The sequence below is a fragment of the Dermatophagoides pteronyssinus genome, unplaced genomic scaffold (genome assembly GCF_027571235.1).
Source record: "Dermatophagoides pteronyssinus isolate colony J.1.1.1.1 unplaced genomic scaffold, Derpt_VIB-CSIC_2022.12 sq0025, whole genome shotgun sequence".
Taxonomy (NCBI): Eukaryota; Metazoa; Arthropoda; class Arachnida; order Sarcoptiformes; family Pyroglyphidae; genus Dermatophagoides; species Dermatophagoides pteronyssinus.
The window spans coordinates 229,772-246,635 of record NW_027461549.1 but is presented as its reverse complement, the minus strand read 5'-3'; the positions used below and the strand labels follow the sequence as shown (position 1 = coordinate 246,635).

The 16,864-nt window shown below is 29.2% G+C and overlaps 2 protein-coding genes across 3 annotated transcripts; one reads left to right on the top strand and one right to left on the bottom strand.

Moving 5' to 3' along the window:
- The first annotated feature begins 518 nt into the window (after nucleotides 1–518).
- On the top strand, nucleotides 519–5,183 carry LOC113789098 (collagen alpha-1(XV) chain-like). Of its 2 annotated transcripts, none has more exons than XM_075823254.1 (11): nucleotides 519–866; nucleotides 2,714–3,100; nucleotides 3,170–3,335; nucleotides 3,411–3,466; nucleotides 3,527–3,544; nucleotides 3,616–3,709; nucleotides 3,772–3,950; nucleotides 4,011–4,058; nucleotides 4,124–4,213; nucleotides 4,281–4,301; nucleotides 4,359–5,183. In XM_075823254.1, exons 1-11 carry the CDS (start codon nucleotides 654–656, stop codon nucleotides 4,872–4,874), a joined length of 1,788 nt encoding a protein of 595 aa, XP_075679369.1. In that variant the 5' UTR covers nucleotides 519–653; the 3' UTR covers nucleotides 4,875–5,183. The 2 variants fall into 2 exon arrangements, with proteins under 2 accessions (XP_075679369.1, XP_075679370.1); XM_075823255.1 differs by lacking the exon at nucleotides 519–866 and adding an exon at nucleotides 2,604–2,624.
- Nucleotides 5,173–11,681, bottom strand: Spn (protein phosphatase 1 regulatory subunit spinophilin). The gene is made up of 5 exons (XM_027338583.2): nucleotides 8,867–11,681; nucleotides 8,717–8,806; nucleotides 6,508–8,641; nucleotides 6,346–6,441; nucleotides 5,173–5,593 (listed from the first exon to the last, which is right to left on the bottom strand). The coding sequence occupies exons 1-5, from the start codon at nucleotides 11,386–11,388 to the stop codon at nucleotides 5,507–5,509; spliced, it is 4,929 nt and encodes a 1,642-aa protein (XP_027194384.2). The 5' UTR covers nucleotides 11,389–11,681; the 3' UTR covers nucleotides 5,173–5,506.
- Between the last annotated feature and the right edge of the window lie 5,183 nt (nucleotides 11,682–16,864).

The window sequence follows — 16,864 nt, the reverse complement described above, 5'->3', positions numbered from 1 at the left end:
ATCATTCGAATCGATTCGAATGTGGCCGGTTCGCGTCTTGAGATTGTTGAATGTTTGAAATTGTCGATTTTTTTCGTTTTCGTTTTCTTTTTTTTTTTTTGTTGGATTTCATTTCCTTCATTACAAACAAACAAACAAATTCATTGATTCATTGAAAGTTTCTTTTTTCGTTTTCGTTTTTGTTTCGACAAAATATTTCATTTTCGGGCAAAACGAAACAAAAATGAAAGTGTAAATGATAAACAAAAGTTTATTTTCTTATTGGCTGTATAGCGTGTTACCATTTTCGTCTTTTTTCTTATTTTTGGTGAATTCTTTCAATTGTTTTGGGTATACTAAACACAGCCGTTGCCGTCGTCGTCGTAGCCATCATCATCATCATCATCATCATTATCAAAAGTTTTCTTCTTTTCTTTTCGTCAATCTGCTGTCGTTGTTATTTTTTTCGATAATTTTCTTTGTTTTTGTTTAGTGTTGTTTCGGACTCATTCATTTTCAATCTGTCGATCGTTATACACACATTTGGATTATTTTTTTCTTGTTTTTGTCCGATTGATTTTCGAATCGAATATCCAAGAAACAAAACAAAAAAGTTTGACACATTTGTGTATTCAATATTCAACTTTTGCCATCATCAGAAAAAAACATTCGAAATGGATCGATCAAATCGAATGTTTTCAAATTTCGTTCATCACTATCGATATTATCGATATTTTTCAACGAAAAAAATGCAATTAATTTCAATTTTAATCATTATAATTATATCATCATTATTAATCGATTGTTTTGCATGGAATTTTGGTGAAACATCCAATAATAATGATGGCCAAACATCGGATAAATCATCCTCATCTTTTTTCAGTCTGGTAAGTTTTTTTTTGAAATGAATATTTTTCTCGCAAAATGTTGCCCAAGTTGATAAAAATTTTCTTCAAATTCGAGTTTTTCAGTTTCGGCAAAATGTCTATTATCCCGAAAAGAAAAAATTTCTTTTCGCAAAGACAATTATCAGAGACAGCTGTTCCTGATAAACTGTTTTTTGTTTTTCGGCTGGGAAAACAAAACTTTTTTTGATCCAAAAAACAAAAAACCCAATAAAGATCAATTGGGAATATATTTTTAGTTGTTTAATTATTCCGTTTCATTTTTTGTTTTTGTTTTTATGATCGTTTTGGTCTATTAATTAGCTGTCTATTTTTTGGATCACGAAGATTTTTGCACAGAATCATCAAGTTATGTTCAAGATAATTCGATTCTTGTCGAATCGAAAATAGAAAAATATGTTTTGACATAAACATTATTGAATTGATCGGTGACAGGCGTTAAAGAATATTCTGTGGTTATGTTTAATTACAGTTAGTTAGTTAAATTATCCATCATTCATCAATGAAAACAAAACTTTTTTCTTTCTGATACAAATTGATTGGATACACAATTAATGTCCATTCTACCATGGGTAGAACAATTATCGCCCGTCACTTAAATATTTTAGTGGCCAGAGAAAAGAATCATCAAACAGTAATGATATTTTTTGCATGGTTTTCTTTTCTCCCGTTCGGGTTCATCTTTTTGCTATCATCTTTATCGCCGATGATGATGATGATGATGATGATTATTGAGCAAAGAGAATTGGAAAAACTTTTCCCGTTTCTATTTTTTTTTTTGACAGAATCGATATATATGAATGGTCCCTTGATAATTGTGTTTATCGTTTTCGAATTCTGTTTCTGGTTTTGAATTCTTTCTTTCTTTCTTTCTGTGTGTGAATTTCCATTGTTGATTGATAATGTAGAATAAAAAAAAGAATGAAATGCAATCATCCAATGGATTTTTCTCTTTTTTCAATTGAATGTGGTCGATTGGAAAAACAAAAAGTCGATCAACCATAATTTAGTCACGTTCAAAAAGAAAAAAAAATAAATGCTGAATTTTCAGAAATTTTTCTCTGTTCCGTTTTGTAACGTTTCATCATCTTCATCATCATCTTGATCTTGATCTTCATCAAAACTGTCATTCGATTTTCAGGGGACAAAACAAAACAAAACAGAAAAAAAGATGAAAATTTTACAATTTCGAACTCATCATCATTGAAACATTCGGGTGACCAAATTTTCCTTCTCCCTCCCATCCACAAAGAACGTGCCAGTTTTATTTCGAATGTTTCGGTTTTCGAATTATCAGTAAATTTCAAAAAAAAAAATGATTCCAGATGGAACGAGCATATGGTTTTGTGAAACAAAATAATTAACATCAAACATCGATGAGACAAATGTTGATTTGATAATCTTTTTGTTGTTTATTCTGTATTCATGTTGCATGATGTTTTCTTTTTGAACTTTGAACCCAACTGATAAAGATACAACAAAAAGAAAAGACCCAAAATGTAAACTTTGAAACAAAACAAAAAAAACGGCCATCACCACCATTATCACGTTTGTTTAGTTTGTGATTCGTTGTCCTTTCTTTCCATTCAATTCTTATCACGTTTTCTTTTTTTTGTCCCTTGATTTGCCAAAAGAAGAAAGTTTCCATTCAGTTTGATATGTAACGAAACAAAAAATAAGGAGAAGTACAAATCAAATCAATCAATTTGAATTTAAATTAATGTTGAATGAATTCACTATGTATTGAGAAGATAATTATTCTTGATTTTCGTGAATTGATTGAATTTTGTTTTGTCTTCTTCCTTTCTCTTCCCTGAACTGTTTGATAGGATTTTGGATCGAATGATGATTTGGATAATGATGAAACAACAACCAATGAAATCAACGGTAATGATGAACAAAAAAAACAATCATTCATTATGGAACCACCATCATCATCATTATCTACTCCAAGTTTAACCTCGAAAACAACAAAATCAATCGATAATAATAATGATGATAAAATCATTAATTGTAATTCAAATCATCGACAAAATAATACACAATGTTGTCAATGTGATTTATCCTTAATTATTGATCAATATGGTGAACAATTACGTGGACCAAAAGGTGATCCAGGACCAAGAGGTTTACCAGGATCAATTGGTTTGCCTGGACCACCTGGAATGTCATCATTATCATCCGGTTTATTATTTGATAAACGATCATCATTCGATGTAAGTTTGATGTGGTGTTAAATGTTGAATCAATTGAATCAATTTAAAATCATCATTATCATCATTAAGAATGATCATTCGATTATGGATCCATCAATTACCTATATGGCTGGTCGTATTGGTGAACCAGGGCCACCTGGTCCACGTGGTTTTCCCGGACATAAAGGTGAAAAAGGTGAATCTGGAATCGGTATTCGTGGTGCTAAAGGTGATCGTGGTCGACGTGGAAAAATTGGTAAAAAAAAATGATCGGCTAAATCTGTAATTTTTTTTTTTAATTTTCATTTCCAAATCAAACAAATTATTCTAGGAAAAACTGGTCCAATGGGTCCAAAAGGACCAAAAGGAGATCCTATTAAAATTCAAGTAATATTTTTTTTGTTTGAATTTATTGGATTTTAATTTCAAAATCATTTCTGTTCATAGGAAATCAAACGTCTAATGGTTTGGGGAATTGAATGAAAAATTTTTGTTCATTTTAATTTAAATTTGATTTTTTGTTCTATTTTTTAAAGATGGAAAATGGTATTAAAGGAGAAAAAGGTGAACCAGCCAACAATGTTGTTATTCCATATGATAATCATTGGTCATCCGAATCACGATCACGTCGTAAGTTTTTTATTTTTGGAGAATTTGAATTAGAAATTTAGTTGAAAATTAAATATCCACAGATAATCATGTAAAACCATATGATTCTAATAATGGTGAATCAAAAAACAATGTAATGATAATCAATGATATTGATGAACTTCAATCATCATTATCGAATACTAATCAAGGAATGTTAGCATTTGTTATTAGTGAACAATCATTATTATTACGTGTAACAAATGGTTGGCAATATATATCGGTAAATTGATTAATTGAATTCTTTTAAAGTTAAAAAATTAAAAATTCATTCAATTTCAAGCTTGGACGTGTAATTAAACCGAATGAAAATAGCCTACAAACCAACAAGGTAATATGAACAATGATGTTTTTTTTAAAAAAAAAAAAGAAGAAATTAACCGATTAATTATCAAGATTTCGAATGATGGTACAACAATCGAATCGGTAGCTGGAAATTCTGTAGATGAATATAATGTACCTTCATCGTCTTCGGTAACGAATCGAGTAAGTTTAATTAAAATTATAACATCATATAAGATGTGGGTGATAATATCATTTATTTTTGCAATAGCATATATTACATGAACGAAAGGTATGTTACATAATCAATCATATAATGAAAAAATTCATTTGTTTCATTTTTCGATAGCTTCGTTTGGTTGCATTAAATCAACCATATACAGGAGATATGCATGGTGTACGAGATGTTGATTATGAATGTTTTCGACAATCAAGACGTGCCAATCTAAAAGGTACATTTCGTGCATTCATTACATCACGTGTTCAAAATTTGGATAGTCTTGTACGACCACGTGATACACGTTTACCGGTGGTCAATTTAAAAGATGAATTATTATTCAATCAAGTACGAGATATGTTTACCGGTTGGAGTGCACCATTTCCATATCCACCAAAAATTTATAGTTTTGATGGTCGTAATATATTTACTGACCAACAATGGCCACAGAAATTAATATGGCATGGTTCGGATAAAAATGGTATACGTAATATGGAAGCATCATGTGATTCATGGACAACTAATTCTATATCACGATCCGGTATGGCCAGTAATCTATTACGTGGAAAATTATTAGATCAGGAAAAATATTCCTGTAACAATGCATTCATTGTACTTTGTATCGAAGTTACTACTGAACGTGAATGAATGAATCAATGTCAATCATCTTCAGCTATTTGATTTAATCATTTCTCTTTTTTTTATACTTAAGACTTTTTTTTCTGGCTTATCTATTCAATCAAATCATATCACGCATAATCAATCAATATCTAGTCCATTAGTTTCAATAATTTACAAACACTTTTAGAAATTTAGTTAATTACACATCGATAATCAATAGGGCTGCCAATCATGTTTTACTTTTTTTTAAAAAAAATTCTGTCTTTGATCATGATGTTTACAATTGCAATTTTTTTTTTGTATTGAAATAAATGAAAAAATACAATTCATTGAAAATCATGGTTGTTTTGTTTATTTTGAAAAAAAAGAAATTGTTTGAGCAATGATGCTTGAATATCAAATAAATAAAATGAAAAAAAAACATATTCGACATAATGTGTGGATAATGAAAAAATAAACTTTACAAATTACATTTTTTTTGTTTGTTACAAAAATGAAAAATTACAAAAAAAAATAGGAAAAAATTTTCATCATTGAACAAAAGTGCAGAAATGAAATTATATAAAATAGACACAAAAAAAAGAATGAAAATATAATTCAAAAAAAAATTTTTGTAATCTTTTCGTTTTGTTGTTGGTTCAAAATAAACATCACAGAAGTCAATTATGATGATGATGTGAATGTCGTGGATATCTTTTTCGAAATCTATATCGAAAACGAGCAAATAATCGTCGACTGGCCAAAGACTTTGATAATGTTTGTTTTTCATAAATAAAAATACAACGAAGCACCAAATTGATTGAATGCATGATGTAAAGAGTTTTCCATTAAAAAAAAAAAATTGTAAATATCAAATTGAATCCGAATGTATATCGTTTTTTTATGTGTTTCGTAAGGAATGAAAAAAGAAAAAAAAGAATCTTGAATAAAATATTCGAATTTCATATTTGAAAACTAAAAAAAAATTGGATTGTAGAAGTAGCAGCCATATTATTACAATAATCAATTAATTAAGCAATGGAATATTATTCTATCAATTGGAAATATAAAATTGATATAATATCGGTTATATTTAAAAAAAATGATGTTGACAATGGAATTAAAGATAATTAATGTGAAAGAATGTGAGTGAGACTAGAAAATTTTCAAAAATACTTATTTTCATTTTGTACTCTCCGAAAAGAGTGAAAAGAAATAAGAAAATTTGATTTGTTATAATATAATAATTGAGAAAAGTTATTTTTTTCTTGGGGGGGGAGTTGTTAAAACTTGATTGTCATCCATCATCATTTTTGATTAATCACACATGCAATCAAATTAGATTAAATTCATTATGATTAGTGTTTTTTTTGAAAATGTTGTAGCGTTTTTTTTTTTTTTTTTTTGATTGTTGATGAAAATATTATTGATTTTCTTCAATTGATTAGCTTGTTGTTGTTGTTATTATTAGCATTATTCATTTGAAAGCATTACGAAAATGAATTTTTCCATCTCTTACTTTATGTTCTTTTTTATCTTTATCTAATAATTGACGAAATTCTTTGATTTTTTTCTTCAATAATTGACGATCGCCGCTGTTGACTATTCCTAATGCCTAAATAGAGAGAAAAAAAAATTTATAAAATTTTGAAAATGAAAATCATTCGATTGGTTATCAAACCTTAAGTTGAGCACTATCCAATTGTATAAATCGAACACCGGTAATATTTTGATCCTGGAAACTTTTTCCATATGAACCGAGATGAATTTGATTGAGAAATTCTACAACATCTAATACACTCCAATCAGTAACCGATAAACTATTTGGGAATGTATTCACACATGGTAATGAATTTTGTTGATGACAAGATGATAAAGTATTTGTTGCCGATGTATTTGATGTTGATGATTCATTCGGATAATAAGATGAATGTTGGCTATAATTCATATCATCAACCGATTGATTACAACCACTATAAGTATTCATTGAGATCAAATCATCATTATCGAATGTAACAGAATTTGGTGATATTAATGAACCGGATGATGATGAAATTGTTGATGTTTGTAAATTATCAATCATAGAACGTACTGGTGATGGCATTGAAGTTGTTGTTGCTGTTGATGATAATGATGGTGATAAATAACGATTATTTAATGATGATGGCATTAGTTCAGATGAAAGATTATCATGCATCAATAATGGCGATTCAATATAGTGTTGATGTTGTTGTTGTTGTTGCTGTTGAGGAATATTATCGGAAACATTGGAATTTCTTAGACCAAATCTGGAAGCAACATTGATAGATGTTGGTGATGAATTTAAATTGGCATTTTTGGCAAGAATGGCAGCAGCTGCTTGCTGACAAATCATTTTGGCCTGTGAACGTGATGGTGATGATGATGATGATGAACATGAAGATGGATTCGAAATAAGATTCGAACATTTACCAATGGATGTAGATTCATCCATTATCGATGATTTTGGCGTTGATGTTGTTGGAAATTCTGTTTGAGCAATAGTCGATTCATTATTATCCGAAGATTCAGAATTTAAATCATTATTACTCCATGTTTTTGTCAATGATGATAGTGATGAATTTTTTTTAATTATATTCGACGAAGGTGGCTGACGATTAGCTAAACTACCACGGCTAACAAGCTCGGCTTTTTGTTTTGAATATGAAATATCCAAAAGTGATATGTTTTCACTTTGACTTATAGCTTCATTGAATGAACGATCTGCTTTCGATGTTTGATCATCGATAGAGCAACTATTTTCATCATTTTCATTCTCTGATCCAGATTCTTTATCAAATACTTTTGATTCAAATTTTTCGGCAATTTGTTGTTCCAAACGTGTAATCCTATCCTGTAATGAATCAATCATCGATGTTGATTGTTGTTTTTCATCATCAAATACTTGTTGAAAAATTTGATCCTTTTGCAATAGATCCTGTTCACGTTGCTGTAAATCTTTGACTAGTTTTTTCATTTTTACATATTTTTTCTCCAATAAACTATATTGTTGTTTAAATTCATTGAATAGATTATTTTTCTGATCCAATTCTTTTTGTAATGTTACAATTTGTGCTTCTTTTTCTTTTGATTGAACCATTTCATCTTCTAATTGTTTTTGAAGTTCATAAATTTTTGAATCAGATTTTTGTTTAATTTTACATATTTCATCAGTTAATGATGAATATTTTAATTGCCATTCAATAATATTACGCTTTAACATATCAATATCTCTTAATGATTGTAGATGTTGTTGTTGTATATATGATACATTCATCTGATCATTCATTTGTGATGATTTATTTACCGGAATTGTTGTTGTTGTTGTTGATGATGATGATGATGACTGTTGAAGATCAGCAAATTGTTGTTGTTGCTGCTGTTGTTGAATAAAATTCTCTTCAATCGGATGCATTTGTTGTTGTGATTTTGATTGTTGATGTTGTAACATTTCAAATTGTTGATCATCTTGTTCTGATTGTTCACTAATCAAATTCTGATTAATTATTTCATTATTTTCCATCATCTGATACATCATTGAATCTGGTAGAACAGAACGTTGCTGTTGTTGTTGTTGTTGGGACATCAACATCATCTGTTGTTGTTGTTGTTGTTGTTCCGATTGAATGGAACGAGATATTAGTTGAGCAATTTCACTGTTTGCTGGATCACGTTCACGTCCAATAACAAAACGTACCAGACCAGATGTTGATCGTAATACTGATGCAGCATATGATTGTGTAACACCGACCAATGATTTACCATCAACTTCAATAATCTGATCATTTGGTTGAATACTAACAAAAATAACAAGAAAAAATTTCAAATTCAATAAATCAATAAAACCTAATGAAAAGAAATTTAAAAAATACCGTCCATCACGATGAACAGGTCCACCTTCGGTGATTGTTTTGACAAAGATGCCAAGTTTTTCGATACCTGCATCAGCTCCAACTCCCATTCTATATTATAAGACGAAAATTATTTTATGAAATTTGAACAGAATTGAAAAAAAAACTTACCCAATTATACTGAAGCCAAGTCCTTCATCACCTTTAACAATTTCAACAGTAAATGTATCCATTTTTTCAATACGTTTTTCTAGTTCATATTCAGCCGATGCAACAACCGGATCAAATTCTTCATTACGACGATCATATTCTTCAGCCGAATAAGTCATAAAAACTTTTATCGGATCAGAACTAAAACGAACTTTACTATTACGTTTACGTTGTGATGTTATAATGTCGCCCGTTTCCAGATCATATTGATCAGATTGTTGCTGTTGTGAATCACCAAGATATCCTTCTTCATCATCATCATATTCTTCAGGTGGTAAACCCGGTGCTTCCATATAAATTTCACCATCTTTACGACGATGGAATGGTATGTTATCGATAAATATTAATTCACTTTCTTCTTTAACTTTTTCATCATCATCATTTACATCAATAATTTTATTATTGTCAATGGATATTGATTCTTTTTCCTGCATTGATTTGTTTTGATCAAAATCAAAATTTTTCAATTGTTGTTGATTATCAATTGTTTTTTGCTCTTTCAACAATCGTTTAGCATCTTCATCAGTAACAACACCAACATTATTTAAACATTCATCAATATTTACATCATCCGGAATGCCCGATATATCACAACTATTAAGATCTACATTGGATAATTTATCCAATGGATCGGTAATTTGTTCAACAATTTTATCAAGTAATTGATCTTGTGAACAACTTTGAATCGTTGATTTATTTGATAATAATAAATGATGTTGAATAGTTTGTTCGAATTCAGAAACTGGTGAATTTTCTTTAGTTGATGCATTACTATTGGTTGTTTGTCTTGTTGATAATAGTGGTGGTGTGGATTCTTTTTCATACGAGATGATTTTATCATCATCATCATCATACTCAATACTTGGCGAATGATTATGATTAGTGATATTTTCATTCGATATTTGATGTTTAATATCTTTTGTTGATTGTTGAAATAAACTTTTAACTTGTGAAACTTTAATATTGGTCATTTCTTCCAAATGATTATTATTGCTATGATTTTGTTGTGCGCTAGAATCATCAGCAGAAGTAACAGATGATGATGGTGATGATTTTGATAGTCGATTTGAATCGAATGAATTAAATTTTATCAATGGTTTTGATTCAACATGATTAGTATTTTCATTTTGATTAATTACACCATTCATTATTGTTTTTTGTGATGTTGTTGTTGTTAAAATCGAATCAGATGATTGTAAACGTTCAAATACAGCACGTGCATTATTAAAACGTGATACACGACTTTCTGAACGTTGTAATAATGTTGGTAATGTTTTCTTTACACCATTTACAACAGGTATTGGTGGTGGTGGTGAACGTACAATCGATGAATTACGAATTGTTGTTTTTGGTAATGTTTCCGGTTTTGATTTATAATCTTTATTATTATTATTCCATAATGAACCATTTGTTGTTACCGGTAATTGATTACCATTATGTTTACCAAAATTATCATCATCAAAACGTGTTTTTCTTTTATCCAAATTACTATTTGTATTAACAATGATGGCCGTTTTTTTGATCATTGGTTGCGTTGTTGTTGTTGTCATCGTCGGTGTTGTTGTTGTCGATGTTGATGATGATAATCTAGTTGATCCATTTGTTAAATTACTATTTAGTTTAATATTGGAACCCGTATCGATTATTGTTTTATGATTATCATTATTATTATTATTATTATCATTGAGCATACGATTTTTAATCAATTTAATATTATTATTAATCATTTGGCCATTTGTTTTTGAATGATTATGATTTTGATCTAAATTTGTTAAATTTGGCATACTATCTCGTTTCATTGATATTGTAGTCGTCGTCGATGATGTTGATGATGATGATGATGTTGCTGTTGTCGATGGTGATGATGATGATGATGAAGATGCGGTAGATGAATTAACCGAAATTAAACTATTTGATTTTCGTTGTTGATGTAATTTACCATTCAACAAAGATGTTGTTGTCGATATTGTTGATGATGATAAATTTGTTTCCGATGATGGTGGTGATAATGATTGAAATAGATTAGCTATTTGGCTTACTTTGGTACCAAGTTTACGACCAGCACTATTTGATGATGTTGATGTTGGTACTGAATGGCTACGATTAAATGTTTTACCACCACTAACACCATTCGTTGATCCGTTTGTTTGTGGATGATGTTGATGATGATCACCATGAATAACATTTTTGGCAGCAGCAGATGATTCGAACGTTAGTTTTAATGAATTAAGCTTACCATGGGTGGTTGACGATAAATTTGAAGTTGTTGTTGATGATGATGACGACATGGCAACATTCTCAATGGCACAAGTTTGGCTATTATTATTATTATTTTTGCCAATACTGTTGATTGTCGATTGATTATTATTATTGTTATTTGCCGCTCTATTTATTGAATCTTTCCAATAACCGGTTGCTGTTGGTGTTGATGTTGCTGTTCGTGATCGACTAGCTGCCAATATTTCAGCTCGAACATTGGCCATAATAATAATAATAATTATTCTTTTGTTGTTTCAAAACAAAACTAAAAAAAACGATTCGGTTTGCAAAAAAAGGCAAAAAAAATTGAGGCTTTCTTTTGAGCTTATTATTCGGTATGATAATATGGCAATAATCATTGAATTTGTTGATCAGGTAAGATGAACATTTTAAATTTGAAATTCACAAACACACACAGGACACAAAGGATAAAAAAGATGGTCACATGTTTGGCTGGAAAAAATATCATTGACTTTTTCATTCTTCAAATGATTAGCGATGATAATTTTCATTTTCTTCACCAAAAATAGAGACACTAAAAATATCAACAACAAAAACAGAAAATAATTATTATTATTATAATCAGATAAGATTAAATAATGAACAAAAACAAAAACAAAGAAAATTTTTCTCAATTAGCCAAAAACACAACAGAAAAACAAAGAACAAAATACTGTATGATTAAAAAATGACGCTTAAAAATTACGATAAAGTCAGCGAACGGGAGAGAGAGAAAGAAAAATGTTTTTAGGTTTTTTGGTGATGGTTTGGCTGCTAATAACTGATTCATTTTTGATTCATTTTTTTACGACAAAATCAATCAATATTCAATGAACAAAAACACAATGTTTTTGTTGAATGTTTTTTTTTGTTTTGTTTTTGGCATCGATGTTAATGAATAATTAGCCTAGATTGAAATTTAGATGAAAAACAAAACAAAAGCAAAATTTACAAAGGTATCCTATTTTTTTCGTTTTTTGTTTGTTGAAAATCAACAAAATTAGATTTTTTGTCAACAGCAACCAAAAAAACATCAAACAAACATCAACAATGAGTGAATGTATGGAATCCACATTCAATTTTAAATGGAAATCCAAACTAAAACCAAACCAAAAAACACTATCAACAAAATCATGATGATCCTCTATATGGCATTTGTGTTTGTGTGTGTGTATGTAAACAATGTAATCAATTGGTCGTTGGTGGTAATTTTTGATTATGATTATAATGATGATGATGATGATGATGATGATGGAAAAATAAAACATAGGATACAACGATTGTCAACAACAAAAACAACAAAAATTTTTTTTTGACGATGATGACAATGACACTGTCAATGATATTTTTGTTTCAAATGTTTTAAAATTGAAACAAAAAATTGATGCAAGGCAAAACTAATGTAATATTCCCCTCTTTTTTCATGTATGGATCATTACTATTTAAATTATATAATTAAAAATTGATTGATCAATCGATCGATCAAAACAATCGATTGTTGTTTGCCTTTTTTGGATTACCAAGGTAACCGGCAGCAGTTTTATCATTTGTGGAACGACATTTTACAAACATTGACCGATTATATCAATAAAAAAAGAAACATTTTTTTTAATCATTGTTTCTGTTATCAATTGTAATTAGTGTTATAAAAAAAAAAAATACAAAATGGAAATAAGATTTCAAGTGATATCACTTTTTTTTCTCTGATTTTGATTGATTGATCGATGGTTTCCACCAAACAAGAAAAATAACAACAAATTTGTCAATGAAAAAAAAACAAATAAAACAAAGAATCGAAAAATCGATTCTTTTTCTTTTCATTGTTACATTCATTTTACATTCAGAAATATATCCAGAAGAAAAAAAGAAAATTCAAAGCAAAGACAGGAAATCTATCCAGTTTTAAAGTTTTTTTTTTAAATTATCAGATTGAGAAGTAAGAGAAAGAAAAAACTAGTCAGTCAGCCATTCTTACTATAGAAAAAAAACCACAACAGTATTACACTGTCTGAAAGTTAGATAAGGTCAAAAGCAAAACCAGAATGCTCAATCAATGAATGAATGTATAAAGAAAACATCATGGTTTTAGATTTTGGAATGAGAAACAACTGTTGTTGATGATGTTGGACATCAGTTGATCAAATGTCAGGTTTTTTTTTCTCATCGTTGCTGTTCTGGTTGGCTTTATATAAAGACACAAGCTGTGACCACCTTGTTGTTGTTGTTGTTGTTATTGTAGGCCACCAACATCAGTATTATTATTATCTTCAAAGTTATGTTTAGACATTGAAACATCATCAACAGCAATTGGACATTTGTAGATCAAATCACAATCGATGATGATGATGATGATAAATTACAATCAAGATTAACAACAACAACAACAACGGGAAACAAAACAAAAAAAAACAATCGAAATTTAAATTCATTCGAAAAGTAGAACGAAATAATCGATATTTTGAATGTTCGATTGTTTTTTTCGTGTGACATTCGATTCCGATTGATCATCATCAATGGAGAAAAATGTAACAAAATAACGGGGAAAAAAATCTAGAGAAAATGTTGAATTCAAACATTTTATCCAAAAATAATTGGCCTAATCTGGTCAACAAAAAAAAATAATTTTGATAAAAATAAATAAAGTCAAACAAGGTGATAAATATAACGGAGACAGAGAGAGCAATGGTTCCCGTTGATAATGATGATGATGATGAAAATGGTCAAAAACAATGAAAAAATTGAAGAGAAAATTTATGATAATCGCCTCACATAGCGAGATAATTGTGTGAAATGTGAACAAAAGATGTTTATTTTTTTGATGTTGATGTTCTTCTTTATCCATCATCATCATCATCATCATTTGAATTGATAATTTTTTTTCATTTTGTTTCAAAGAGTAAAACCAAAGTCAAATTTGATGAAAAATAAAAAAAAAATGATTTAATCATACCTGTAAACAAAAATAAAAACCGTTTGCTATCTTGCATTTATCACAAACAAACTAAATGTTGTTTTTTTTTTAAAAAAAAAAGATAAATCTTTTTTCTTCTTATCAACATTTTGATATCATCATCATCATCATCATACACCTATCCTATCCATGTCTATCTATGTAGTTTAATTTTTTCTCTAAAAAACATTTCAATGTTATGTAAAAAACGGAAAAAAATCCAAAAATACATCTGTATATATAGCATTTGCAGTTGTTTTTTCAATCACAAATGTTATGAATTTTTCATCATCATCATCATCATTATTGAAATTTCAAATCAAATTGAAAAGAATTTCAATTAATGATTGAAAAAACAAAACAAAAATTGATTTTTGTGAATAAAAAGGATATCCTAACCACGAAAAAAAGTTGATTTTCAAATGGGAAAATGTTTATGAACAAAATTTCAAAAACTTACCCAAATTGAATATTGAAAAAACTGATGTTTGATTGGTTTATGATTTGTTTATATAAAGAAATTTGATTCCAAAATTGAAATTTGATAAAGCGAAAAAAACGGTTGTTTTTTTGATGGTTTTTGATGCGGATTATGTAAAGCTCATCATTTTTCTTTTTGAATCGATTGAATGATCCAATTGGATCATCATCAAACAATCGAAAAATAAATAAACAAAGGTAGTCACCAAACACACACACACACAATAGCCGGAGACACAAAAATAATTCTTGTTTAGGTTGTTGTTGTTGTTGTTGTCGAGAGAATAAGATAACTCTTTTTCATTTTGATTGAAATGAAATTCAATCGATTTCATTGAATAACAGAAAAAACGAAACGAAGTAAAAACGAAAAACCAGCTAGAAGCCCATCATGATGAACTTGTTTGTTGAATTTTTCATGATGATGAAGATCGGTTGGTTGGTTGGTTGGATGGTCGATTGCAAAAAGAAGAATATTTATTCAGTTTAAAATGATGGTCTGTTGTGGTCAACAACCATTGATCATCAGCATCATCGTCGGGGAGCCGAAAATGAATGAACCGAAGGAGATACTAGGAAAAGCTCATCTTTGAAATGAGCCAAAATAATAAAAAAACACCAAACAAACAAAACAAAAAAAAACCAGGCGAGCAAAAAAATCTAGTGAATGAATGAATGGAAGAGAATGAGAGAAACAGAAAGGTTCGAGGTGCGGTCAACAACACCGTCGTCGTCGTCGTAGTCGATTATTCGTGGGTTGTTATTATGCTCGAGAAAAAGGCCAACCAACCAACTGATGGACTTGTTTTTCTATATGCTGCTTCTGCTGCTGTATGTTTGCGTGTTCAGAAGAAAAAAATGAAAGAAGAAAAAAGATGTGCATAGATTCGGGAATATCCGATTATATATTTTATTACATTACCCGATGATGGGTTGGTTGGTTGATGATGATTTTTTCTTTCTTTGGATGTTCGGTGTTAGTTTCATTTCTGGATAATTGGACAAAAACTGGTGTGAAAACAAAAAATCCACCCCTGTTTTTTTTTCGGGGTTTCAAAATGATGAACCTGTCGATTATCATTCGGTTTTGGTTCCAGATGATTATGCTGCTAGCATGCAGACGAAATCATTTTTTGTTTTTGGTTTGGTTTGGTTTGTTTTGTTTTGTTTTGTTTTTCAGTTCCATGTTGAATGGAAGAATTGGAAAAGAATTGGACGAAAAAAAATGAAACAACAAAAATAAAATTTGGATGTTTGATTTGAAAGAATTTTGCGAAAAAAAGAAAAGAATATTCTTCAGAAATCGATTCTGTTCGATTAATCGAACGTGATGTACGACTAGACAAATTTTTCTTTTAATTGTCGGCAAACAATCGATTGTCATCGATACTTTGAAACAAACATTCGAATTTATTTTTGGAATGTTCGAAACGAAACCAAAATTTTTTTTTTGTCAATTCTTACTGCAATATAATTTATTGATTTGATGATTTCAGATCAACAAAACAAACAAACAAAAAAATGTATCAAACAACCAACCTACCGAATTAACTTGAAAAAGTAAAATCTTTATTCTGATTTGATGATCTGAAGAAAACGACGCCGAAAACGAAGAAACTAAAAATAAACATCAAAAAAATGACGATTCTCTGTCGACTGACTAATAGTAAGCATCTGTTCAACCAAAGTAATATTTCACCATTTGAAAAAAACAGAATTTTCGTTTACCACACGGTGTGTGTGTGTCGTTATGTTTTGGTAAAACATTCATCATTATTTTGTTTTTGTTTGATGATAAAGATGTATCGTGGATACGGATCCAAAAAAAAATTATTATTATTGTGTTTTGATTACAACACACACACAAGTAAAACACAAACGAACTTGAACTAAATTACTTGATGATCATCATCGTCGTCATCATTTTAATCATCATAATCATAATCACCATGCAATGTTGATGATAATAATAATGGTAAATTGAAGAGAGAAATTTTCATTTTTTTTCTCTGTTCTCTTCTCTCTCGTGAAAAACACACATATCATTATTTTCCGCTTTATGACATCGTCGTATATAAAAGATTAATTATATATGATTTTTTTTTTCTTTTCTTCACCAAGAAAACAAAAAAATTGAACTCAATAATAAAGAATTCTTTTTTTTTTTTTTTTTTGATAAAAATAGAATCATAATTTTATCATCAGAAAGAAAAATTCTTTTGTTTTTTCATTTCATTTCAAGCTGTTTCGTTCGTTCGTTCATCATCATC